Source organism: Podarcis cretensis (assembly GCF_951804945.1).
Source record: "Podarcis cretensis genome assembly, chromosome: 17".
In the NCBI taxonomy this organism is placed as follows: Eukaryota; Metazoa; Chordata; class Lepidosauria; order Squamata; family Lacertidae; genus Podarcis; species Podarcis cretensis.
Genome location: NC_137187.1, coordinates 4,164,755 through 4,191,333, shown reverse-complemented (window position 1 = coordinate 4,191,333; position 26,579 = coordinate 4,164,755). Strand labels below are relative to the sequence as shown.

Sequence of the window (26,579 nt, the reverse complement as noted above, 5' to 3'; positions counted from 1 at the left end):
AATCCAGTGTCATCCCCAAACCGTCCCAACTGTTCCCCGTGGTATGAGGGCTGCGTCTAAGAGTCTGCAGTCTCGTTTAAATTGAAGTTAAGTTAAGGTCTGCAGAAATTAACGGGACTTCCTCCTCGGTAAACGCGGATAAGACTCGATTGCAAGAGCTAGACGTTTCCCAGACATGCATATTTGGGAGCCCAGCTGATGCAACCCAGTCCTCTTCCTACCCAGGCTTGTTCATCGGTATGTCTCATCGATTTCAACATAATTCCAATTAACGACGCGTAACCTCTTAGATTATTTAACTGTATTATTTCAGGCTAGGGTGTCTAGCTTCGCGAGAGTTAAGAAAGGTGTGTCCTTCATCCTTTCGGTGCAGCCTAATTTGTCCTACTTTCAGGGTTTTTACCATGTTCTGCGTTAAGTGTGCATGCACACGAAAGCTCATACCAAGAACTAACTTAGTTGGTCTTTAAGGTGCTACTGGAAGGAATTTTTTTATTCTGCGTTACTCAGTTTAACTGCAGTGTTACGGTTTGCTGCGTTTCCTAAAGGTTTGTGTTAAAACTTCCATTAAATCTTCAGTTACAAAAAGGACACACACTTTTTTCCTGGTCGCCAAGAAATCACAGTGCTGGCCTGCCTCGTATGCATCTGGGGCGTTGAATACAAAGCAGGAAAACTAGGCAGGATGGAAACCATGTTATAAGAGAATACAACACAAAAACGGAGCGGGGTGGGGAGCGGGGGTTGGCCCTCTTGTACAATTAAATCAGGAAAGCAATGTTCGTTGGTTTTAGCCCAGGTTAGAAGCGCCCTCGCTGCCGCCGGAGTTTGGTGTGCCGGATACAAATGGAGCGCAAAAAGGCAAGCGATACATTGCATCGCAATGTATTCCTCTCTTTTTTTGCAATAATGTTTATTAAGTTTCTTATAAATATAACACATACCGTAAAAACAAATGAAACAGAGAATGAAAAGAAAAAGGAAAAAAAGGAAAACAACATAAAACAAGTACAGCAAATAACAACAAATTAAAAAATATATAACAATTAACACATAAACGATAGAAATTGATTGAATGGTTAAACTTCCAACGTCATAAACATGTTGCTTGACTTCCTCCGGTCCCTTCCATCTGAATTTCCCTTGTAACTAAATGTAGCAGTTTTCCAGTATCATTATTTCTTCCTCTTTTTGCGCAGTTACGCGCGGCTTGGTCCCTCCGAACTTAGCGGGACATAGATGAGGTTTAAGAGTTCTGAAAGATCCATGCTAACACTACTCCAAGCATATTTCCCCTGAACTTACGTTACTCTCTCTCTTATTGATTTTATTTCCCATCCTGGAAGGTGGGGTGAGATGTAAAATAAATAAAAGGTTACAATATGTGCAAGACTGGGAAATAACAAATCTAAGGGAAACATTTCCCAAAAAAAAACCCGCGGGGGGGGGGGAGCACGTCTGTTGTTGCTTGGGAAACGAGCTGTTAATTATTCGGGGGGGGGATGGGAGAGGCTGGAAGGAAACCAATTTCTCCCAACCCCCATGCATGCCTGGGTTGGAAGGCTGGGTTTCGCTTTGCGCCCTCTTACCGTATTAACTGTGATATATGCGTTCCTTAATAGCCGCCTAGGACGAGATGGTGGGACAGTGTTCTCGAAGCTACCAGCATGAGTTTGGCCAAACTGCAGGAGGCAGTGGAAGACAGGAGGGCCTGGTGTGCTCTGGTCCAGGGGGTAGTCGGACACCACTAAATGACCAAACAACAATTGACCCATAGACACTCCTAGGCCGGAAGGGTTTCCTTTCTGAGACATAAATATCCACCCAGAACTGCTCTTCCATGTAGGTGTGTTTTTATATTATTTTATTTCGCCTTGAGCTGGAGTCAGTGGAAGACTGGAGTGCCTGGCGTGCTCTGGTCCAGGGGGTCACGAAGAGTTGGACACGACTAAATGACTAAACAACAACAAAAGAGCCACCAAGTTGGGGAGAGGAATGATGGAATTGGGCAGTACCAAAGGCTTTGCTGCAGGTTCTGCTGAGAGTCTTGGCCCAAATGGCACTTCTCCAGGGATGACTTTGAGTGGGTCCTTAGACGGCATAATCTGTGTCAGGGGCTGATGCTCTTAACTCTGCCCATGATAAAACTCCACACTCCTCCATTCAGTTCAGGCATCTAGCTGCTGGCCAGTGAAATGCATAGTAATTCTAGTGTAGAGCAACACAGTGATGGGGTGTCTGCGAACCAGATCTGAGTCCTCTGCATCTTGCTTAAAGGAAAAGGGACCCCTGACCATTAGGTCCAGTCGTGACCAACTCTGGGGTTGCAGAGCTCATCTTGCTCTATAGGCCGAGGGAGCCGGTGTTTGTCCGCAGACAGCTTCTGGGTCATGTGGCCAGCATGACTAAGCCGCTCCTGGTGAACCAGAGCAGCGCACAGAAACACCGTTTACCTTCCCGCCAGAGCGGTACCTATTTATCTACTTGCACTTTGACGTGCTTTTGAACTGCTAGGTTGGCAGGAGCAGGGACCGAGCAACAGGAGCTCACCCTGTCACGGGGATTCGAACTGCCGACCTTCTGATCGGCAAGTCCTAGGCTCTGTGGCTTAACCCACAGCGCCACCCAAGGCCTAATGCCCATGTGTCATCCACCTGCATTCTTTGTTCCTGTCCTTCCAGGGCCGGCCCACCCCCATGAGTTAAGGTGAGGCAACTGCCTAAGGCTTTAAAGGAGCAGTGTATTGATCTTTCCTCCCCCTCTTGTTCCCGCTGTAGATCTTCACTCAACCCTTCTTCCCTGGTGGGGAGGTGGGGTGCCATTTTGTGGTTTGACTCAGGGGCCGGCCCTGTGTCCCTTTCCCCACTGCATCCTCTGCTTCACATCCCCTCCTGAACTTCCTTGGGGCTCACCAAATGGGAATTCTCCCCAGAGAACCAGATACCCTCCTTCCAGCATCTCTCTGCTAAAGGTAAAGGTAAAGGGACCCCTGACCGTTAGGTCCAGTCGCAGACGACTCTGAGGTTGCGGTGCTCATCTCCCTTTATTGGCCAAGGGAGCTGGCGTACAGCTTCCGGGTCATGTGGCCAGCATGACTAAGCCGCTTCTGGCGAACCAGAGCAGCGCATGGAAACGCCGTTTACCTTCTTGCCAGAGCGGTACCTATTTATCTACTTGCACTGGTGTGCTTTCAAACTGCTAGGTTGGCAGGAGCAGGGACCGAACAATGGGAGCTCACCCTGTTGAGGGGATTTGATCCGCAGACCTTCTGATCGGCAAGTCCTAGGCTCTGTGGTTTAACCCAAAGCGCCACCCGCGCCCCAAAACCACGTCTCTCTGCTAAAACACAGCAAATCCACAATGTTTGCAGCTCACATCTCTCTGCCCACCCCCATCAGCCCCAATGATGGCTGATCATCTTGCCGGCATCCTGCTAAGGAGAAATGCCGCCTTGGGGGTCCCTTTACTGCTGATCTGTGGCAGCAGCAGCAGTGTGGAAGCTGGTCAGCTAGGGCACATGCACAAAGCATCTTAGGGATGCAAAATAAAACAGTTCTTAAAAAACCCCAAAAAGGGTTCTTTGGCGTGATGAGGGTTGCTGTTTTTTTTAAAGAACCATTTTGGACGAAAGGTCAAGCACTACCATATCCTGCAGAAAGAAGCAGCTGTGGACCTTATGGCCACTCTGTCTTCCAAAGACAGCTCTCCAGAACTGCCTTCTGTTTCCAGCAGTGGAGGGCTGGTGGCTTGGAAGGTAGACTGCCTACAGCATGGAGGTTCCATGCCACCTTTATGGTTAATGTGGGCCCAAAAAATCCCTGGCCAATGGCCGGCATTTAGGTGGCCAGACAGGTATCTCCAGGAGTCCATGAAGGCCTATCTAGCTTCTGAGCTTTGAAAATCGCAGCAAGCTGTCATGGCAGGTTCAGGGCCTCAGTTCAGCACCCAAAAAACCCCCATTTTGTTGGAATGGTGCTATTCTGCACAGGTGCTATTAACCTAAGTAAGAACCTAAGTGACGCGGCAGCTAAAAAAGCCAATGCAATTCTGGGCTGCATCAATAGGAGTATAGCATCTAGATCAAGGGAAGTAATAGTGCCACTGTATTCTGCACTGGTCAGACCTCACCAGGAGTACTGTGTCCAGTTCTGGGCACCACAGTTCAAGAAGGACACTGACAAACTGGAACGTGTCCAGAGGAGGGCAACCAAAATGGTCAAAGGCCTGAAAACGATGCCTTATGAGGAACGGCTAAGGGAGCTGGGCATGTTTAGCCTGGAGAAGAGGAGGTTAAGGGGTGATATGATAGCCATGTTCAAATATATAAAAGGATGTCACATAGAGGAGGAAGAAAGGTTGTTTTCTGCTGCTCCAGAGAAGCGGACATGGAGCAATGGATCCAAACTACAAGAAAGAAGATTCCACCTAAACATTAGGAAGAACTTCCTGACAGTAAGAGCTGTTTGACAGTGGAATTTGCTGCCAAGGAGTGTGGTGGAGTCTCCTTCTTTGGAGGTCTTTAAGCAGAGGCTTGACAACCATATGTCAGGAGTGCTCTGATGGTGTTTCCTGCTTGGCAGGGGGTTGGACTCGATGGCCCTTGTGGTCTCTTCCAACTCTTCTAGGATTCTAAGGAAGGGCGCATTCCAGACGTGAAGGTTGTCAAAGGGAAGGGAATTTATGCCGCCAGGAAGGCCTGACTTGCTGCTGCTTGTTCATCCCTTCCTGGACGGGAGGAAAGCGCTTATATAAAGTAGCGAATCCACTCCGTGGCCTTCAACTTTATCTAGGTCGAATAATGGGTAAGTAATGGAAATTCTGCCCACTTTGCAGCCCTCTGGGGTGCCCGTTTTTTTGTGGTATCCCTCCCCCCCAAACAAAAGGTTGGTGCTGAGGCGATTTGGCGGGAAGGAGCCAGGGCTATTTCCATCTGAATGGGGGCAGGAAGCGGGGGCCGGGGAGCCTCCCCTCGCGCCATGCGGGCCGCCCGCCGCCTCCCCCCCTCGGGCTCTGATTCGGCGCCTGCGCTCGGGGCCGGGCCTGCTCATTACCATACGGGGAGGTATAAAGGGCCGGGCGCCGGGCCCTTCCTGCTCACCTCCTCACTGCACGGCGGAGCTGAGTTAGGTCAGGGACCCCTCGGGTAAGAGGAGGCAGAGGGGTCGCCATTTCGGGGAGGGAAGGCGCAGGAGGGGAGATGGCGCTGCTGCTTGGCAAAAGTTTATTGGGGGCCGGGGAGGGAGGGAGGGAGGAAGGAAGGAAGGGCGGCCGCGGGGCTGGTTGTGGGGCGAAGAGCCCCCTCAAAGAGCCGCCGCGTCTCCTCCGCGAAGGGGCTTTGGCGAGGCTGCCCGCGCTGGTTGGCGAAGAAGTCCCACAGAACTCGGTTGCGGGGCGGACTTTCCTTCGGAGTCGGGGCGCCGTGGGGCGGAGGGGGGGGGCTCGCTCTGGGAAGCGGGGAGTTTTTCTCCTCTTCGCCCCCCACCACGCCCAGTCCTCGGGGGCTCCGCGCCCTCCAGCCCTCGGGAACAAAGTTTCCCCGGCCGACTTCCGTGAGGGGGGAGCCTCGCTGGAAAGGCGGCCGCGGAAGCGCCTTCTTATCGGGGGGGGGGGAAGGGAGGTTGGAGGAAGGAAATGTAACCTGGCAACGTTTCTTTAGTACGATGATCCCCCACTCCCCCCCCCCCAAAAAAAAAGATTAGAAGCCGCTTTCTTTGCCTCTTGGATCCTGAGCTTCGTGTGGGGCGGCGTCCCTCTCTCTCCGCCTAAGGGGACATTATCCTGATTGGGGGGGGGGGAGGGCAGAGACAAGGACCCCTTTGAGCCTGGGGGTTCCTCGGGCATGAATCGGGGTGGGATTACTGGAGTGACGGGGGGGGAAGCCCTCCTTGAGTTTTGGCGCAAGATAAGCAACCTTGTAATTTCTGGGTATATATCTTTTTTTTTCCTTCCAGGATCACAATTTCCAGAGACGAAAATGGTGAAAATCGGAGTTAACGGGTGAGTTTTCGGAGGGGGCGGACGTGCGGCGAGGCTGCCTTAGCATGGCAGGGAGGGAGGGGCCTGTAAAGTGGGGGAGGAGGAGGAGATCTGGTTGCTGGGAGAAGTAGGGGGGGGATGGCTGCCCCCTGGGAGAACTTGGAGAACTTTCCAGCCAATGGGAGAGCGCTGGCGCCTGGCTGCCTGTTGCTGTCTCTTGTGGCAGTTCTTGGGGAGACCCGGCTGGCATTCCTGTCCTTTGCAAGGATGTCTGAAGGTCACTCCGGCTCCTCTGCCTCCGCCCAGCAGCTGCTCCTCTCGAAAAAGGATCTTCTTGTGTCCTTGTCGGCCCAGCTGCCCCATTAAAACAGGTGGCACCCAAAAGGGTTTTCTCCCCATCTTGATCTCCGCGTGCAGCAGCGAAAGCACATGGGGCAAGCCAGTGGCCAGGATGTGCCTAGGCAGCAGAGGAGTGGTGGTGGTGTGACTCACTTCCTTGAGCTTTGAACTGCTGAATCACTTGCGGCAGGAAGCAGCAGCAGTGGGGCTCCCTGGTCCTCCTCGCCCCACTTCTCTTTTATTCCCATCTTTTGCAACTCTGGCTGCTTTCCGCCTGCCCTGCATATCAAAGTGAAACTGTGCCTTTTGGTCTGAAGGGCCAACAAAGAATGTGACCTTCTGCGCTACACCCCGTGGAGGCAGAAAACTGTAACCAGATAACTTGCAGCTTTGTGCCGGAGGGTGGGGGGAGCTGGCGCTAAAGTTAGTGCCTGACCTTTCTGCAGCGGCGGGATGGTTCTGTAAAGGAAGGGGAGAGGTGTCTGGATGCAACATGAGAGAGGGGGCCTGTCTAAGCAATACCTTTCCCATCTGAAGGCTGCTGATGAAATAGTAGCAGTGTCCTGCAAGAATTCCCATAGAGCTGAGTGGCAGACTGCATGCTTTGCATTCCGAGAGCTTCGGACTCAGATAAGGGGAAGCTGCTTATTGGTTTATTCCCACAAGTTGGTTGGGAATAAACCATGTGAGGCAAGTGGAATTCACCAGAGCAGCTTTACAGGGAGGGTAGGACTTGCACTTCTGCATGGCGGTTTAATATCTTATCTAACACCCTTGCAGTAGCCATAAGCAGTGAATCTCTGCAAATCAGGCAGTAACTTTTCAAGCACATGCACTTGCTGAGTAGTGATTTGAGGTTCGTGATGAAAGTGGAGAGATCAGAGCCTCCTCTGTCCACGTTTTTCTTGCCCCTTAGATTAGCTGGCTGCCGGTTCCCAAGCATTTTAGAGCTAATAAAATGGTGGCTTGGCCTCTCCTGCAAAAGATGCCCTTTGTCTCAAACACAAAGCCTTCATCACGTGACCCAAAAGAGGTGCTGCAGTTGTAGGGCTCTGGAAGGTTTGCAGAGGTGAAGTTGCATGCCCTCAGTTGGTGTCCTTGCTGCAATTGTTCTACTTACCCTGCACTTATCTCACTGGTCCTTGACTTGCAGCCACAGGAGAAACTGAGAAAGGCCAGAGCAGATGATGGCTCTGTGTTGGGAGATGCCCCAAACTTAAGGCAATATCATGCAGCTCTCTTAGGCATCAGACGCTGGCTTGCTGGTTGAGGGTGCCAGAATAGGATTTGAACAGGTCTAGGATGTGGGGCACAGTCTACTCGGAAGGCTTTGGCAATAAGCCTAATTTGAAACTAACTGGGATTGTGCATTTTAGTGAGGCTTGCACAGGGTATTTAGATAACAGAAAGATGTTGGCTACATTTCTTGTGTGCCTAAGGCAGAAAATATTTATAGAATAAGCCTGATTTTATCTTAATATGGTTAGGTTCAGGTCTAAGCCCTTGACTAGTTAGTGCCCTCCAGCTGATTGCCAAGTTATCACAAGCTGCAATGCGATGTGCCTCATCACTGCTGCTTCTCCCCCTGCCCCAATTACTTGATTTTTAATACTTTCTCAAAGTACTATTCTCTGTTTTGGGGTTTTTGGTTTGTTTTTTTGTTTTTTGCTTTTAGAACAATTAGCTAGAGAGAATTCTGTTTTTGCTTCCTTGTGACGGTTGCTCTTCTCTTTCTCTAGATTTGGCCGCATTGGCCGTCTGGTCTGCAGAGCTTCATTTAACTCTGGAAAAGTTGAGGTTGTGGCCATCAACGACCCTTTCATTGATCTGAACTACATGGTGAGAATCCAGTATTCTTTCTAAAGTCAAAAAGCAGGCTATGGCCTTACCTTGTGAACATGTATTTGTGTCACTAAGCAGTATTCTTGGTATTTTTTCCAGAGATCTGGCAAATGGTAGCAGTTTCTTTGGGGAAAGACAGTCTATAAGCTGAAAGCAGCATTGGGTGGTTAGGGAGAAAGTGCCTCTTGAGATTTTAGAATAAAGACCACCCCCCAGCTGAAGACTACAGAGTATGAGCCAAATTGGCACATAACCCATAATAATCACATTGTCCCTAGTGAGATGCTGAAAGTCCAAATGCAACTTTCAATGGACCAGATGCAGAGAGAGGTGTTCAAGGTTCTGAAGAGAAAATATTGCACGAAGCGGCACATAAGAGTTTTGTGGTCTTGTGTGACCACAGCAGTACTTGGCATTCTCCCCATGACCATAACACACAAACAGCAACAGCAACAAACCCGCCTTTCTACTTTCAGTTCACACAGCCCTTTTCCCATGGAGTTGTGTATTTGAGAGCAGCTTGGCATGGGGGGAAATTGCTTTGGGGATAGAGAGGCAGTATGAGGGATTAATGTGGAACCAGACTACAAAACTCATGCTTTGAATGTCTCACTCTTAGGTCTACATGTTCAAGTATGACTCCACTCATGGCCGTTTCCGTGGTGATGTGAAGGCCGAAAATGGGAAACTTGTGATCAATGGACATGCCATCACTGTCTTCCAGGAGTGAGTAATATCTCTCACTCTTCTCTTTCCTTGCTGGTTGGGCAGGATCTGGCTCTGTCAGAAACTTGCAGTCTAAAACTGTGATTCCTTTTCTCCTTTTCTCCTCATCAGACGTGACCCTGCCAACATAAAGTGGGGCGATGCTGGAGCGCAATATGTTGTTGAATCCACTGGTGTTTTCACCACCCTAGAAAAGGCTGGCGTAAGTATCTTCTGTGCAGATGAGCAAAGGGGACCATGCATCTCTCTCGGGCAGGAGGAGAGGTGTCACAAATTGGTGCAGGAGTTTTCTGTTTCCTACTCCCGTTTCTCCCCCTTGCTGAGCAATGATAAAAGTCAGAAGGATATAGTTTGCCTCATCCACATGGCTGTAGCCTTCCTTAGCAACAAGATTCTTGTTCATAGTTCTTAAATAACACATGCTCTATCAGTCTTGGAACAGATTGCTACAGTTCTTGCTTCCTTTCCCCTTTCAGGCTCACTTGAAGGGCGGTGCCAAGCGTGTTGTAATCTCTGCCCCATCAGCAGATGCTCCCATGTTTGTGATGGGTGTCAATCATGAGAAGTATGACAACTCTCTGAAAATCGTCAGGTGAATATGCAAGCGAAACTGTGGTACTGTAATAGTAACCGGAGCAGTGTTGCTCGCTGGCCTATTAACATTGGACCACAATATAGATTGGGTTAAGAGTTGTGGTGCTCAATATAAATACCCTCATTTCCTTCCAGCAATGCTTCTTGCACCACCAACTGCCTGGCACCCCTGGCCAAGGTCATCAATGACAACTACGGCATTGTGGAAGGCCTTATGGTAAGTGAATTGCATGCTCCTAATGCACTCCTCATTACCAAGGTCCTTTACTGTGGAGGGGGAGTCCTAGCCCCCCCCCAACGGATACCTCAAGTCCCTCCACATTGTTGGGCTCCAGCCCCCATCAGCCAGCATGGTCAGTGGTCAGGGATGATGGAAGCTGCTGTCCAGCAACAAATTTATCCATCCTTAGTGTAGCCAAATTTGCAGCTCTTCAGAATTGTGTCTATCCTTCCCCTTGTGGGTGTACAAGGGGAAAAGTGCGTAGAGCAGTGTTTCCCAACCTTGGGTCTCCAGCTGCTTCTGGACTACAACTCCCATTATCCTTAGCTAGCAATACCAGTGGTCAGGGATGGTGGGGAATGTAGTCCGAAAACAGCTAGAGACCAAAGGTTGGGAAACACTGGTGTAGAGTATTCTATTCAATTACTTGCAAAGATTTTGACTCTTTCCGTTATTGCGTCATACTTTTAAACCCTTTCTGCTTCACTGCAACCATTTCTCCTCACGCTGAAATGCTGTTCAAAGCTTAACCTCAATGATCAAAGGCAGTCTAAGATAAAAGTTGGCTGAGAGGGACTATACAGTTTAGAGCCCTTCCTCTCAGCGGTGTACATGGAGGGGACACATATCTTGTGCTTGGGAGTGAATATTGATCTCTCTTGCTGCTTCTCTACCCCAGACCACAGTCCATGCCATCACAGCCACACAGAAGACTGTGGATGGTCCCTCTGGGAAACTGTGGCGAGATGGCAGAGGAGCTGCTCAGAACATCATCCCAGCATCCACCGGTGCAGCAAAGGCTGTTGGCAAGGTCATCCCTGAGCTGAATGGGTAAGTCCTCTTGTCTTTCTGGGTGGCGTCTGAGGGAAGGGTATGAAAGTGAGGAATGCTTTGCACCCTAACCCGAGTAATTCATTCTCTACACCCTCAGAAAACTCACAGGGATGGCTTTCCGCGTCCCAACTCCCAATGTTTCTGTTGTGGACTTAACATGCCGCTTGGAGAAACCAGTGAGTATTTCGGAACTTGCAGCGCCTTTCCCTGTGGCCTCGTGTAGAAACCCACCTTTGTAGCTCTCGGTAATACTTTGTAACGCTTGCCTGTACAGAAACCACAAAAGGGGGGTTGCACCACCTTACAACGCACCATGAGCTGTGCATTTATGTCTAAACAAGCACAGCTAGGGCTGGACTTCTCGTTTGAAGCCCAGTCCTCTCTCTATGACCCCCCCCCCCAAAAAAAAGTGGCAGGTGATGGTGGCAGAAGCCAAGATCAATACCTGAATCTTGCCCATTGTGGTTGGCACTGGTCACTCTAGTCCTTCCTTCCTTATACTTAAGAATATATATTTTGGGATAATCCTAATTTTATTTTTGATTTAAAAATATGTTATTATTTTCTACAAGTAAATGTGTTTAGCACCAGGGCAGCAGAAGTAAACTCCCATTTTATTCCTACAGCCCTGATAGTGAGGTTTTGTATGAGTGTGTGCGTGTGTGTGTGCGCGCGCACACACACAGACACAAACACAGAGAGAGAGAGAGAGAGAGGGAGGGAGGGAGGGAGGTTTGGTTAGTTCTACTATATGAGGAATCTAGAAATAGTTGCAAATCACAGACTGGTGGATGGAGTTGGGGAGGGGAAGAGAAATGTTAATTGTGTCCACATGACCATCTAGAGCCCAGTCTCCTCATCAAGACCATTTGAATCCAGGGTCTAAATTTATATAACTGCCTCTCCTTTCCCCAGCCTTCTCTGGCCTGTGTCTTAAGTAATTTCCATAAGCTCCTGCACAGCTCTGACAGGTAGGACCATTTTAACATTTCCCATCCTTTTCCACACAGGCCAAGTATGACGACATTAAGAAGGTTGTGAAGGCAGCCTCCGAAGGCCCTATGAAGGGTATCCTGGGATACACCGAGGACCAGGTAAGCCACTATGGCTGCTTCAGTAGACTGTCAAATCTGGATTTTCTCCATGTATACACACAATTTGTATGGAGAAAGCACATCAGTACATTTTGTAGCAATTTCTGCTATCGTGATAGTGGCAGTAAAGATAATTTTGGAGATTGAATGTATCTATGTGATACATTTTCTTTCCTCCATCTTCTTCCTTGCCCTACGTAACTGGCGGCATGCGGTTTCATCCTGCATTTATTCCATATTGGAACCCAAGGTGTACATGTTTCACCCAGGCAGTGACCTGGGTGCTTAACTTCAACAAGGTGATGGCCCCGTGTACCTTTAGGCCATACCAGTTTTGCTTCAAGTTTATACACCATGTTGCCCTCTGTTGGATAAAATGTGAGATCATCTTTTGAGACTTGTGTTGCCTTGTATTGTGAGCTTCTCTTCTTCTCTCAAAGGTTGTCTCCTGTGACTTCAATGGTGATACCCACTCCTCCATCTTTGATGCTGCTGCTGGCATTGCTCTCAACGACCACTTTGTGAAACTGGTCTCCTGGTAAGAGATCAAGCTAGATATAAGGTCTAGACTTGTGTAGGATCAAGGGACTTCTTGCTGTTTGAATTGCTGTGCTAATCCAGTGGCCTGCTGAAATTTGGGAAGGGGGACATAGTGTGTGCACACATGTGTGTAGCAGTTTAGACTTCCTGCTCTCTTCCTACCACTTGTAAAATAGGGGAAGGCTATTTTATGATGAGAGGGATACTGTTGGTAACCCTACTATTCCCCTGCCTTCTTTTCCAGGTACGACAATGAATATGGATACAGCAACCGCGTGGTAGACTTGTTGGTTCACATGGCATCAAAGGAGTAAAGGCAGAGTTCCATTTCTTACTTTCTTACAACTCGGCTCTGTATCTTGCAGTAAGAGGCCTTCTCTTGTTCCACCTGCCTCTGAGGAAGTGGAGAGGCTGGAAGAAACTTGACTGTTTCAGTAACATCTCCCCTCTCAATAAAGTCATCACTGTCTCAAATCCTTGTTCTTTCTCTTCCTACTTCTTGTTGTTGTTGTTGTTGTGGGGGAAGTGAGGGTGTGAGCACAAAGGCTGTGCTTTCCTCCCAAAAGTGCTGGGCTGCCTTGAAAGTTGATAAGCCCACAGGACAGAGTCTTCATGAAAATTCCCCACTTGGTGGCTGCATTGCTGAACAGAAGTTGTACTGTATGGACCAGCAGGCATGGTGGTGGAGGCTGCCTGGCTTGGAATTTTGAGGGTTTAGAATGCCTGTAGCTGAGGGGTTTAAGCTGAATGTGCTGCTGCTTAAAGAATGAGCAACAGAAAATAACCAAGAGCAGTTGCAGCTTATTTGGAGAGGGGGGGGGGACACCTTGGCTAGCTAGTAATATAAAACATAAAACAATGTGATGGTGCTTAGCCAAGGGACCCATCAGGCTTGTCTTCATTTTTACTGTAAAGCTGACACAATTGCACTCCACCTGGCTCCATCTGCTGCTGAATGCTGGAAACCAAAACCAGGGCATCATCACCCAGATCTTCACTAGATCACCACCTAGCTAGCTAAATTGTTCCATTGTCTCAGAATGGCTGTTGCTATCAAGAAGTTTCGACACCCATACTCCTCGAAACTGAAGCCCATGTAAGATCCAGTGTCCAGAAGTGGACACTGCATGCCACCAGGTTTAATTAGTACGGAGTAAAGTGGAACTATTCCTTAAGGCTTCTGGAAAATAAGTTGTTAATGCAGCTTAAAAACTGCATGAGTTTTCTTTTCCAGCAGCGTCCCATTGCTAACTCAAGTTCAGCTTGTGATTGTCCACAGTCCTGAGACTGTTTCGCCTACATGGAGAACTTCACATTTGTCTCTGTCGTCTTAGAATGGAAAACTGCTGACACTACACTACTGAGGCAATTTTAAATAAGTACTCCTGAGGTGTTCGCTATCCCTGCCATGTTTTCTTACCAATGATTTACCTCTACCCCGTTTCTCCAAGTTGTTGATAAAATACAGGCTCTGCATCACTTCACTCAATTTCCTCAGTCTCCAGTCTTTTAAAACTTTGTATTTTTACCAACCTGCTGCAATGCTGGTTAAGGCATGGAGCCACAAATCTTTCATGGGGGTGAACACAACCAGGAAGAAAACAAAACAGCATGAGAATGTTCAATAGTTGGCAGCTATATTAGTAATTTGCCTCCTTTAATAAGGAACTGAAAACTTGGAATCTTATTTAATAAAGCATGTACTTCATTCTCTTCCATTATATGATGTATAAGAATTGACCAGCTGTACAATGGCAGTGAATGGGACGCAGGTGGCGCTGTGGGTTAAAGCCTCAGTGCCTAGGACTTGCCGATCGAAAGGTTGGCGGTTCGAATCCCTGCGGCGGTGTGCGCTCCCGCTGCTCGGTCCCAGCGCCTGCCAACCTAGCAGTTCAAAAGCACCTCCGGGTGCAAGTAGATAAATAGGGACCGCTTACCAGCGGGAAGGTAAACGGCGTTTCCGTGTGCGACTCTGGCTCGCCAGAGCAGCGATGTCACGCTGGCCACGTGACCCGGAAGTGTCTCCGGACAGCGCTGGCCCCTGGCCTCTTAAGTAAGATGGGCGCACAACCCCAGAGTCTGTCAAGACTGGCCCGTACGGGCAGGGGTACCTTTACCTTTACCTTTACAATGGCAGTGAAGTAGATGAATAGTTTGGAGTTCCACAATGGGAGACGAGCCATGACACAAACTGCAGTACCAGCTACTGGCAGAAACACATACAGGCTATTTAGCCTAAGGAGAGCACACTCACCCTTAGTTTTCTCTGGCAGGCAGCTGTGGAATTCACAGAATTGTAGAGTTGGAAGGGACCCTGAGGGTCATCTAGTCCAACCCCCGTGCAATGCAGTAATCTCAACTAAAGCATCCATGACAGGTGGCCCTCCAACCGTCCACCATCTTTCAGTGGCACCTGTCAAACAGTGCTTACAATTTGCTGAGATCTTCCCTGCTCGCTCTGCTTTTTGTGTGAACAGGCTGTGTTTTACTCCTCTTAGACTCAAACTCTTGGCTTGAGCCTAAATCCTCTGCCTTCAGCTGAGTCAGACTTTGAGGATGTGTGAGGAACAGCCGGTTCATTTATTCTGCTTTGGTTTCTGCCTCCTTATGGCACACACACAAGGCTGAAGGATGCATCTCTGTCCCCCATGAGCAGGTGTCACATTTAGCATCACACAATTACCAGCCGCAGAAGCCGCAACAGCTCAGACTCTCTGCGACTGGATTTTGCAAGGCCACTTCCTGGAGCGTCCCCATCTCAAGTTAATGGGAAGCCATTTGGATTTTAGGCCTTGGATACTGTGAAGTAGTTGGGGTGGGCAGGAGCTATTTTAGAGGTGCCAAATTCCTTGCCGATGGAAACCTTTTTTGAATGGGGAAGAGGGGGCGATGCATGATTATTTCTTTTGCTGAACTGTGTACAAGAACTACATGAGACAGTCAAATGCACTTAAGGATAAAGACTGCCACATGTTCCCAGTCCTTCCCTTGCAGGCGATGAGTAGTTAAGACAGATGATGTAGGATTGAAGAACCTATCCGGCAGAGGGCACTGCAGCCATGCTTTATGGTTATTCATGGCACTTTCCTTTCTCCTGTCTCTGTTGGCAGAATGAGTCCATAGGCCTAGAGCAACACAAACTACAGTGGTGCCCCGCAAGACGAAAAACTCGCTAGACGAAAGAGTTTTCCGTTCTGCAAGACGAATTTCCCTATGGGCTTGCTTCGCAAGACGAAAACGTCTTGCAAGTTTGTTTCCTTTGTCTTGCGAGTTTGTTTCCTTTTTCTTAAAACCGTGCATTCACTTTGAGGAGCAACTCATAGCACGCGGTGTGATAGCCTTTTTTGAGGTTTTTGAAGACTTTGGTGATTTTTGAAGCTTTTCCAAAGTCCGTGCTTCGCAAGACGAAAAAATCGCAAGACGAAAAAACTCACGGAACGAATTAATTTCGTCTAATTCTGAGATTGGTTGGGTAGTTTAAGTAACATTAACAGGCTTTCCACCCCAGGCAAAATCAATGTTTAAAGTCCTATTTTGCTTTCGTTTTCATTCATAGCTCTGCAGCACGGAGTCTTCCCCAAGCAGAAACAAAAACTGCCCTCGCCCAGCCCCCAAATCTGCCAACTTTGACAGATCAAAGTAATGTCTTTGCTAGAAAAGCCTGGGCCTCACTGAAGCTCTACATTTCTATTTGAAAGCTGGCGGTGTTGTATGGTTAGAATGCTGGACTAGGACCTGGGAGACCAGAGTTCAACTCCCCACTCTGGCCAGGAGGCTCCCTGGGAGACCTTGGGCCAGTTTGCTGCCTCTCAGCCTAATCTACCTCTCAGGTTGTTGTGAGGATAAAATGGGGGGGAGGAGAACCATGTATTCCCCTTGGGCAACTTGTAGAAAAGGTGGGATGAACGTAATAAATAATAAAATAATAACCATATTTCTAACCCCAAGGATCTTGGTGCCAGTGGGTAGCAATTCTAGGCTTCTTCTTCTTCTTCTTCTTCTTTTTAGGTAATATTTATTTAAAAAATTTACAAAATCAAAAATACAAAAATGCATAGTAAAACAAGAAACAGAAGAAAACTCTCAAACAAAAATACAAGATACAAAAAACAAGAAAGATAGAAAAATAGAAAATAAAAAGTTAAAACAAATCCATTTTTTATAACTTTGAACTCATTAACTTGTTTCTTTGACTTCCTCACACCTCCCCTTTTTGTATTCCCATTAAAATATTCAAATCAGCAAATCCTTACCCTCTTTCATTTATCTTAACTCTAAATCCTAACATAGTGTAACCCTATAATTTCACCAAATTTTTAATTCATTTTTGCATACTCTTTTTAACTTTTGTTGCTAGTACCACTTATTTTCAGTCCAACATCATTTTAACATTCATTAATTTTACAGTGTTTCTGCAAATAATCTTTAAATTTCTTCCAATCTTCTTCCACCAACTCTTCTCCCAGGTCTCGGATTCTGCCAGTCATTTCCGCTAATTCCATATAGTCCATTACCTCATATAGTCCATCACCTCATATAGTCCATATAGGCTTCAACTGCCAGCGCTTGGTGCATAACCTATGTTTCGGCAGAACAAGTTGGAGATCTAATTCATTGTTTCCCACACCTCTGACTGTAGAGGTGCACCCTCCCACATCACCTTTATAAAATAGGGGGACGTGGGTGGCACTGTGGTCTAAACCACTGAGCCTCTTGGGATTGCCAATCAGAAGGTTAGCAGTTCAAATCCCCGTGACGCGGTGAGCTCCCGTTGCTCTGTCCCAGCTCCTGCCAGCCTATCAGTTCAAATAGCATGCCAGTGCAAGTAGATAAATAGGTACCACTCTGGCGGGAAGGTAAACAGCGTTTCTGTGCGCTCTGGTTTCCGTCACGGTGTTCTGTTGTGCCAGAAGCAGTTTAGTCATGCTGGCCTCATGACTCGGAAAGCTGTCTGTGGACAATAATAATAATAATAATAATAATAATAATAATAATAATAATTTATTATTTGTACCCCGCCCATCTGGCTGGGTCTCCCCAGCCACTCTGGGCGGCTTCCATAAAAACCAAAAATACACTAAAATATCACAGATTAAAAACTTCCCTGAACAGGGCTGCCTTAAGATGTCTTCTGAATGTCAGGTAGTTATTTATTGCTTTGACATCTGCTGGAAGGGCGTTCCACAGGGCGGGCGCCACTACCGAGAAGGCCCTCTGCCTGGTTCCCTGTAGCTTTGCTTCTCGCAATGAAGGAACTGCCAGAAGGCCCTCGGCGCTGGACCTCAGCATCCGGGCAGAACGATGGGGGTGGAGACGCTCCTTCAGGTGGAGACGCTCCTTTCAGCGGATCTGGGAATGTTCCCTCACAGAGGGAAGCATTCACCACCCCGCAGAGCCCATCGCCCAGCCCTTCCCGGCTTGCTTTTATTAGCCAGGATGGGCAAGGATCCAGGAGACAGGTGGTTGGTTTCACACGTCCAAGCAGCCTGTCCACATCCTCGGGGGTAACAAACACCGGCTCTCATGGCCTGAAAGCGAGATGAGTGCCGCTACCTCATAATTGCCTTTGACTGGACTTAACTGTCCAGGGGTCCTTTACCTTTACCTTTTATATAAAATAGTATGAGGTCCAGGCACTTTACTTGTCTACCTTGAAATGTTTTGCATCTCTAGACTCTAGAACAGTAAGTATTGCCATGTGGGTAAGTGATATGCATGCATCAAAACGAGAGACAACTTAACTCCTGGAGAGACAACTTGCTGTCATTTCTCAGAACAGTCAATACCTTTTACCTGCCTGATTCCAGGAAGACAGAATGATCTTGCTTCATGGATTTGAGATGTCTTGCCACTTTATTCCAAAGATGAGATGAAACTACACTGGGATTGCACATCCTTCGAGGAGCAATAAAACTTTTTAAAAAAGAGGTTGTGATCTATCTTTCTATTACGAGTTTTAAACAAGCCCCTTGTGTGAAACTAACTAACTAACCTAGAAGTTTCCACTTTTAAAGAGTGAGCAATGAAGGGGAAGGGGAGGGTTGTAACTCTGGGGGAAAAAACCTAAGTAGAACAAAGTTCTAAAATAGGTCACAAAATAGTGGAGCCGTGGTGTGTTTGTGCAAGTAACTGTTCTGTTTTGGCATACGTCAAGACAAAAGCAACATCAAACAGGACCTCATGACGTATCTCTAAGCAAATTCCACTTAGCAGTGATTATGGGTGTGTTACCAAGAGGAAGAATAACATCACCCTTATAACTCAGCTACCATTGGAAAGGATTTGCTGAAACATCTACCGGTAATTGAACTAGAATACAAAAAAGGGAGGTGTGAGGAGGTCAAGGAAATAAGCAGATGAAAAATAAGTTATGGGAAGGTTTGATTTGTTTTTTGTTCGTATTTTTCTGTGTTGTTTTTTTCCCCTTTTTTCTTTTTTTTTGTCTGTTTGTATCTATTGTGATGTATTGCTTTGTTTTTTCTTGCTTAATTCAGTGTTTTAAAACTGGAATAAATACTATTTAAAAAAATATATATAACTCAGCTACCAATGTGGGGCACAGTGCGTGGGCTGGGCAGCAAAAGTGAGAGAACTGCTGTGCATTCCTTGAGCTACTAAAAAAGGTATTAAAAAGAGACTTCTGGTTGAACACCAGTGTGCCAGCTGCTGGGGAGGAGGCGAGCCCTGCTGGATGTCCTCAGGAGAAAGATCATCCTGGTAATCCCAAATGCACATACAGCAACCACAAATATTTCTGCTGTGTCTGGAGGTTCAGAACAACACTCAACCTGTCCAAGAGGAAGTTCTGCTAGTCCCCGCTCCCCATGCACACAAACCAAGTTCTATTTACTTTATCGTTAAAGAAGAAGAAATCCTGATGTTGCAAACAGTGCGTTGCTCTGCATAGCACCCAAACAAGATGCCCCTCTAACCGCTAGGCAGCACTATCCAATTTGGTTTCTGTCACCACAGAGACTATTGGGAAACCTGATGTCTCCCACTTATCTCTCTTTCATGGGAGGGTTCTGCTTGTGTACTTTTTTTTTGAAATAATTTTCATTTGATTTTACAAATATAATTTTCTAACAGTCCAAATGCATATCCGTATATAGAGATTACTCTGAATCTTGAGACTTCCCCTCACCCCCTTCATGGGTCCTATTGTCAACATATAAAACTGCATATTATTCCATAGTCTATATTATCAATCCATATTATCCGTAAAGTTTGTTACATTACAAGTGGGATTAAAATGCTGCTAATATTTTCATCTGCTTGCAGTTGTCTCCTAAACAGATTATAATTTTTTCCCCATTCTTTTAAAAAGTTTTTGTCCTCTTGGTTCCTGAGCTTTTCTGCCATTTCTGCGTAGTCCATCAGATTAATTTGCCCTTCCTCTCTGGTAGGGACTCTTCTTTCCATCTCTGGGCTAGTAGCATCCGAGCGGCTGCTGTCCCAAACATAAAAAGCCTTTTCTGCTCCTTTGGGACGTCGGTACCCCACTTATCTCTTTAAAGTTATGTCCTCAAGAGGAAGAGGGTGATTTCTTTTGCTAAAGATAAACCAGGTACTTTTCTGGAATAATAGATAATATTATTTCTGTGAATAATAGAATCATAGAACTGTAGAGATGGAAGGGACCATGGGGGTCATCTATATAAATATTTATTAAGATTTTTTTTTTAAAATACAAAATGCAAAAATAATAAACAATATAACATGGGTCATGACGTATTTTTCAGAACTTCTTTGGACTCCCTCACGTCTCCCACTCCCACTTACATCGTTATAAATTTTTCCAGCAATTTATCATCTTGTTTATATTCTTAAATTTTGTTCAATTAATTTGATCTAATCTCCACAAATTTTATATTTCCCTCAACCTCACTTATCGTCAATTTCAAATCTAATTCAATGATAGGCAATTATTTATGATCTAGCATCCTTCTTAGCCTTCAACCAAATTACAATACTTTTGTAGATATATCTTGAATTTCTTCCAATCTTCTTCAACCCTCTCTTCTCCCAGGTCTCCCATGGGGGTCATCTAGTCCAACCACCCGGCAATGCAGGAATCTTTTCCCCAATAGGGACTCGAATCCACAACCCTGAGATTAAGAGACATGCTCTACTGACAGAGCTATCCTAACAGCATGTGTATACCCAAGAATACAGATTTCTCACTGAGGCAACAGAAATCCTGAGGCAACAGAAATCCTGAGGCAACAGAAAAAAGCACAGGTTTCTTACTGAGGCAACAGAAATCTTTTTAGTTCTGTGGTCTGAATCCAACATTATGTCCTTGGAAGAATAGGTTGGAACTCAGATAGTCGGATCATCCAAATTTGCCAAATTGCCACGTTTTCTGCCTAAACCCATCCCTAAATTCATGTGAAAAGAGGGGCTTGGGGTGTGCAGTGATTATGTGCTGGGAGAATATACTTGCTGACGCTTTGTGAAACCGACTGGGTCTACTATTTTAAACAATGGGCTACCCTGCTAAGCGTAAGGGAAGTTTGCCAAGGAGGTAAGATAACAGCTGCTATCCTGTACTGGTTATTATTTGGGGAGCTGCCTGATTAATTTGAGGTCTGTTGCGAAAAATGCCTACTTCCATGTCACACTAAGCGAGTGAAACACACAATGGCTTAGAAAGCATGTGTGTGTGTAAGAGTACCTTTAATGCTTGAAAAATCTTCACCTTCACATGAAACTCATGCTTGCCTGTCATAGACATGCACCTGAATGTTTATTTTGCTTCTGTACCTAGAATGCCACCTAAATTTAATCTGCAGCTCTGCTGCAATAGGTCTGCATCTCTCTCTTCCAGGTGACTTCTGGTTCCCAATGCGTTTTTTTTATATATAGCTCCTATTGGGTGGTTAAGATATTTCTGCCTACCTAGTTGAGATTTTTAAAAAGGCATATTTCTGCAGCCTCAGCTCCAGTGATTTAACTACCTGCCTCTTTTTATTCTTAGTGGGTTTGGTTTTTGCCCTTGATTTTATTATTGCTTTTGGTTTTTAGTCTACTTGGATTATTTTATTTTTACGTACGCCTCCTTGGTTGCCTTGAGCTCTATATTTTAAATGCAAAGGTGGGGTAAGAGCATTAGAAGAGCCTGCTGGGTTGAGACAATGGCCCTTTCAGTCCGGCATCCTCACAGTGGCAAGGCAGAATGAGCCCTTTTCCCTCCTATGGTTTCTTGTGTTATTCAGAAGCTGTGGAGACAGCACATAGCCATTAGGCCAATAGTCATTGATGGCTCTCTTCCCCCATGGATTTTTCTAATCCTCTTTTAAACTCATTTAGATTGCTAGCCATCACTGCCTCCTGCATCAGAAGCATTTTCTTTTGTCTGTCCTGAATCTTCCAACCAGCATACATGGGGTGTAGCCGGAATTTTATGGGGGCCCCCCCCCCAGGACACCCACCTTTCATCCTCCCGTCTATCTCTGTCTCGCAGATTCAGAATGAAATGTCTCAACAACAGCTGCTTTAAATTACTTTCCTTTGACCCCCCAAATGCTGAGAAAAACCTGTCAACATCTTTGTACAAATTATTTTTGTTTTTATTTATTTACTTGATGGCAGCTGCCCCAGCCTGGCTATGCCCATGCCAGTATATTTTTCTAGGAAGGTAAAAGGTAAAGGTAAAAGACCCCTGGACGAGTTAAGTCCAGTCAAAGGTGACTATGGGGTTGTGGTGCTCATCTCGCTTTCAGGCCAAGGAAGCCGGAGTTTGTCCACAGACAGCATTCTGGGTCATGTGGCCAGCATGACTAAACCGCTTCTGGTGCAATGGGACTCCGTGATGGAAACCAGAGTGCACGGAAAGGCTGTTTATCTTCCTGCCGCAGTGGTACCTATTTATCTACTTGCACTGGTGTGCTTTTGAACCGCTAGGTTGGCAGGAGCTGGGACAGAGCAACAGGAGCTCATCCCATCATGGGGATTCGAACCACCAACCTTCTGATTGGCAAGCCCAAGAGGCTCAGTGGTTTAGACCACAGTGCCACCAGCTGAGCCCAGGACACTGTTTACATCCATGTAACACCTCCTTGCTCCCGTTTCCGACTGCCACAGCACAGAGTGCAGATTTTTGCTTCTCATAATGCCCAGCAAACAGCTGTATGTTTCTTCTTCTTTCTTTTTTTTTAAAAATATTATAATTAAAGATTTCTTGGTTTACAAAAGTATGTGCAATGTCTCTTTTTTTCAAGTTACATTTTCTACAGATCAGTTTCATTTGTTGAGACATAGAATCATAGAATCATAGAGTTGGAAGAGACCACAAGGGCCATCGAGTCCAACCCCCTGCCAAGCAGGAAACACCATCAGAGCACTCCTGACATATGGTTGTCAAGCCTCTGCTTAAAGACCTCCAAAGAAGGAGACTCCACCACACCCCTTGGCAGCAAATTCCACTGTCAAACAGCTCTTACTGTCAGGAAGTTCTTCCTAATGTTTAGGTGGAATCTTCTTTCTTGTAGTTTGGAACCATTGCTCTGTGTCCGCTTCTCTGGAGCAGCAGAAAACAACCTTTCTCCCTCCTCTATGTGACATCCTTTTATATATTTGAACATGGCTATCATATCACCCCTTAACCTCCTCTTCTCCAGGCTAAACATGCCCAGCTCCCTTAGCCGTTCCTCATAAGGCATCGTTTCCAGGCCTTTGACCATTTTGGTTGCCCTCCTCTGGACACGTTCCAGTTTGTCAGTGTCCTTCTTGAACTGTGGTGCCCAGAACTGGACACAGTACTCCGGGTGAGGTCTGACCAGAGCAGAATACATTAGTGTTACTTTAGGCAGAAAAGGGGGAAAGAGGTGGGGGGGGCGTGGTGAATGTGGGTGGGGTCGGGTGGCAATGCTTCTATTTCACTTAGTGTACTGTATGTGTGGGGTTTTGTGTCGGCATCACTTGTGCAGGTTCTCTTTACTAGTCGCTTGTGTTCCTTTGTTGGTGAGAGAGGTTGGGGTGTGGTTGTTTGTTTGTGGTTGGCTGTGGTGAACTTTGTTTTCGTGTGTGAGTGGGGTGGGTGGGCGTTTTGGATCAGGTTAGCCATATTGATTCGTATGCTGTTGGCGGATTCTTGTTGCTGCCTTGTTGGGCTGTGTATGTGATACAGTCATACCTAATGTTACGTTTGCTTCAGGTTGAGCTTTTTCAGGTTGTGTCCTGCAGTGACCCGGAAGTACCAGAAAGGGTTACTTCCGGGTTTTGCTGCTCGCGCATGTACAGACATGCAAAATGACATCATGCGCATGCACAGAAGCAGCAAATCGCAACCTGCACACACACTGGTTGTGTTCTGCTCATGTTGCGAACGGGCCTCCAGAATGGATCCCGTTCACAACCAGAGGTACCACTGTACTTAAGTACTTAATTTGTTCTGGAGGTCTGTTCTTAACCTGAAACTGTTCTTAACCTGAAGCACCATTTTAGCTAATGGGGCCTCCTGCTGCTGCCGCGCTGCCGGAGTATGATTTCTGTTCTCATCCTGCAGCAAAGTTCTTAACCTGAAGCACTATTTCTGGGTTAGCGGAGTCTGTAACCTAAAGCGTATGTAACCTGAAGTGTATGTAACCCAAGGTACCACTGTATAGGGGAGCCGTATCGGGGTGAAGGCATCTTCTTCTATTTGTCCCCGTGTCAGTTTCAGTTTACTGGTTAATTTTTCTAATAAAGCTGTTTCCCATACTATTTGATACCACTGATCCATGCTTACTCCTGACAGGTCTCTCCAGTGTCTGGCTACGATATTTCTGGCTGCTGAGAGTAGGGGGGTTATGAGCTCTTTATGATGTGCGTGGGAAACAGCTGTATGTTTCCTACCCCCAACACCTGTGGAATATTGACAGAAATGGAGTAAGGGAAACCGCTGGACATGACAGGGGACGAAAACACATACCCACATACGATTGCTGACTGACCTTTGCTAGCAAACAACCCCTTATCAACAGCTTGGTGCTTAGCAACTGGAAGTCTTGCCAGCCCCACCTGCTGCCCTCTGCAGGCATCCGCTTCCATGAATTCTCTATCAGGCATTCCAGCAAGTGCGGCCGGACCTGTTTCATGACATGAACCCGAGAGCAGCTTCTAATTTAAACAGAGCCAAAAAACTTTGCGTAGATGCCACACGGGACAAGTGCCACATAATGGCACATATGGCGGCCTCTTCAAAACCACAGGCTCTACTATTTCCTGAATGCTTCCCTATGAGCTGGGTGTGAAAATGCAACCAGTTCAAAAGCTGTAAATTGGCCAAGGGTGGGAGAAGTCCAGCCCAGAGGTGGAGGATGGAGCCGAGCGTTGGGCGTAACCATGATTTATGTTGGGGGAGTGCAGGACACCCACCTCCTGCCATCCTCTTTCTGGCTCTGTCTAGCAGATTCGGAATGAAATGTCTCAATGACAGATTGCTTCCTTTTGACCCCCAAGCGCTCAGAAAAGTATGTCAAAATCATCAGTCATCTGAAAGCTAAATAAAAAATTAACACCTGGGAGTACCTTTCATGCAGCGAATATTTTGCAAAATTACAAAGAACACACCTTATTTATCTTAGTTTTTAAAAAACTAAACTAAAACAAGTTTTATTGGATATATATGTGTGTGTGTCCCCAGTAGCACCTTAGAGTCCAACTAAGTTTGTTCTTGGTATAAGCTTTCGTGTGCATGCACACTTATTCAGAAGTTCAGATGGGAAGCGGGTGGCGCTATGGGTTAAACCACAGAGCCTACGACTTGCCGATCAGAAGGTTGGCGGTTCGAATCCGCGCGATGGGGTGAGCTCCCATTGCTCGATCCCTGCTCCTGCCCACCAGTTCAAAAGCGCGTCAAAGTGCAAGTAGATAAATAGGCACCGCTCTGGCGGGAAGGTAAACGGCGTTTCCGTGGGCTGCTCTGGTTCGCCAGAAGCGGCTTAGTCATGCTGGCTACATGACCCGGAAGCTGTACGCCGGCTCCCTCAGCCAATAAAGCGAGATGAGCGCCGCAACCCCAGAGTCAGTCACGACTGGACCTAATGGTCAGGGGCCCCTTTACCTTTAAGGTGCTACTGGACATTTTAATTTATTTTTTTATATACATTTCAACTTCGTCAGACCAACACGGCTACTACCTGAATCTAGAAGTTTTATTGGATTTGCTGAAAACCTTTTCAGCACTTCCTTCTCAAATTCCAATGGCGATTTTCTGTGCACGCTCAGTAAGCCAAACCCATTGAGACGCTCCCCTGTCGTCGATGACCTTAGCCAGGTCTATTACCCTCTGCAAGCTACTGAATGACTGCTCTGTGGTACAAAAGGTGCATGGCTGAGCAAGAGAGATGAGCAGTGCTTTTTTTGTGGTCGGGTAAAAGATTTTCCGCTGTTCATGTAAGCCACACCTATCGCTCAGCTGGGTTGCCAGTTGCATCACTAGAACGCGCCACAACATCATCCAAGCGACCTCAGCAAACTTTTCAGTTTCACATGTTCCAATTATTTCTACTTTTGGTTAGGTATTTTTATTTATTTACTTGATGGGAAGGGGAACAGCTGCCCTCCCTGCCACCCTAGCTATGCCCATCGCGCTGAGCTCTTCTCCTGCTTCTGCTCCCCGCTTATCTTCTAGCTGGGATCCCAAAGCCCATGGTGGTGTAGTACTTTGGGTGCTGGCCTAAGACCTGAAAGATCAGGGTTCAAATCCCCACTCAGCTGCAAAGCTCACTGGGTGACCGTGGGCCAGTCGTTCACCCGCTGCTTGGAGGAACGGTGGCGTAAAAATGTGAAGAGAAGAAAATTAACAAAAAATATGCACAGCTGTTGTGTGGAGAGAGGCAATGCTTTAGAACTTCCAGGTGTGGGCCTTCCATTAACCCGCACACCTGCTACACGATTGGAAATGACTTCCTTCCTCTCTCTTTTTTTAGGACTGCAGGGACACCCTCCCTGCAACATATGGATCAGGGGTAGGCAAACTAAGGCTCGGGGGCCGTATCCAGCCCAATCGCTTTCCAAATCTGGCCCGCAGACGGTCCGGGAATCAGCATGTTTTTACATGAGTAGAATGTGTCCTTTTATTTAAAATGCATCTCTGGGTTACTTGTGGGTCCTGCCTGGTGTTTCTACATGAGTAGAATGTGTGCTTTTATTTTAAATGCACCTCTGGGTTATTTGTGGGGCATAGGAATTCATTCATATTTTTTTCCCAAAATATAGTCCGTCCCCCCCAAGGTCTGAGGGACAGTGGACCGGCCCCCTGCTGAAAGTTTGCTGACCCCTGATATAGATATTAGATGCTCAGCCCTGGGGCTACCTGGCAGCCATCTAGCACAGCTGGAGGAAGCGTGGTGGCTTCTGAAACTACCACCTGAAAATTGGAATTAAGGAATATTTAAGGACTTATCAAAAATTGGGAGTTATAAAGG

At 46.8% G+C, this 26,579-nt stretch overlaps 1 protein-coding gene across 1 annotated transcript; it reads left to right on the top strand.

The window, feature by feature from the left end:
- The first annotated feature begins 5,026 nt into the window (after positions 1-5,026).
- On the top strand, positions 5,027-12,639 carry GAPDH (glyceraldehyde-3-phosphate dehydrogenase). Its single transcript, XM_079959031.1, has 12 exons — positions 5,027-5,143; positions 5,952-5,997; positions 8,055-8,154; positions 8,777-8,883; positions 8,995-9,085; positions 9,360-9,475; positions 9,613-9,694; positions 10,377-10,528; positions 10,629-10,707; positions 11,542-11,625; positions 12,066-12,163; positions 12,410-12,639. Exons 2-12 carry the CDS (start codon positions 5,975-5,977, stop codon positions 12,477-12,479), a joined length of 1,002 nt encoding a protein of 333 aa, XP_079815157.1. The 5' UTR covers positions 5,027-5,143; positions 5,952-5,974; the 3' UTR covers positions 12,480-12,639.
- Positions 12,640-26,579: the final 13,940 nt, after the last annotated feature.

What these genes read in the sequence shown, in the direction of transcription:
- GAPDH (XM_079959031.1), top strand. Translation starts at nt 5,975, where the DNA reads ATGGTGAAAATCGGAGTTAACGG. An exon ending in CCACCCTAGAAAAGGCTGGC is followed by an intron (nt 9,086 to 9,359) that starts GTAAGTATCTTC and finishes TTCCCCTTTCAG; the next exon opens with GCTCACTTGAAGGGCGGTGC. An exon ending in GTCATCCCTGAGCTGAATGG is followed by an intron (nt 10,529 to 10,628) that starts GTAAGTCCTCTT and finishes CTACACCCTCAG; the next exon opens with AAAACTCACAGGGATGGCTT.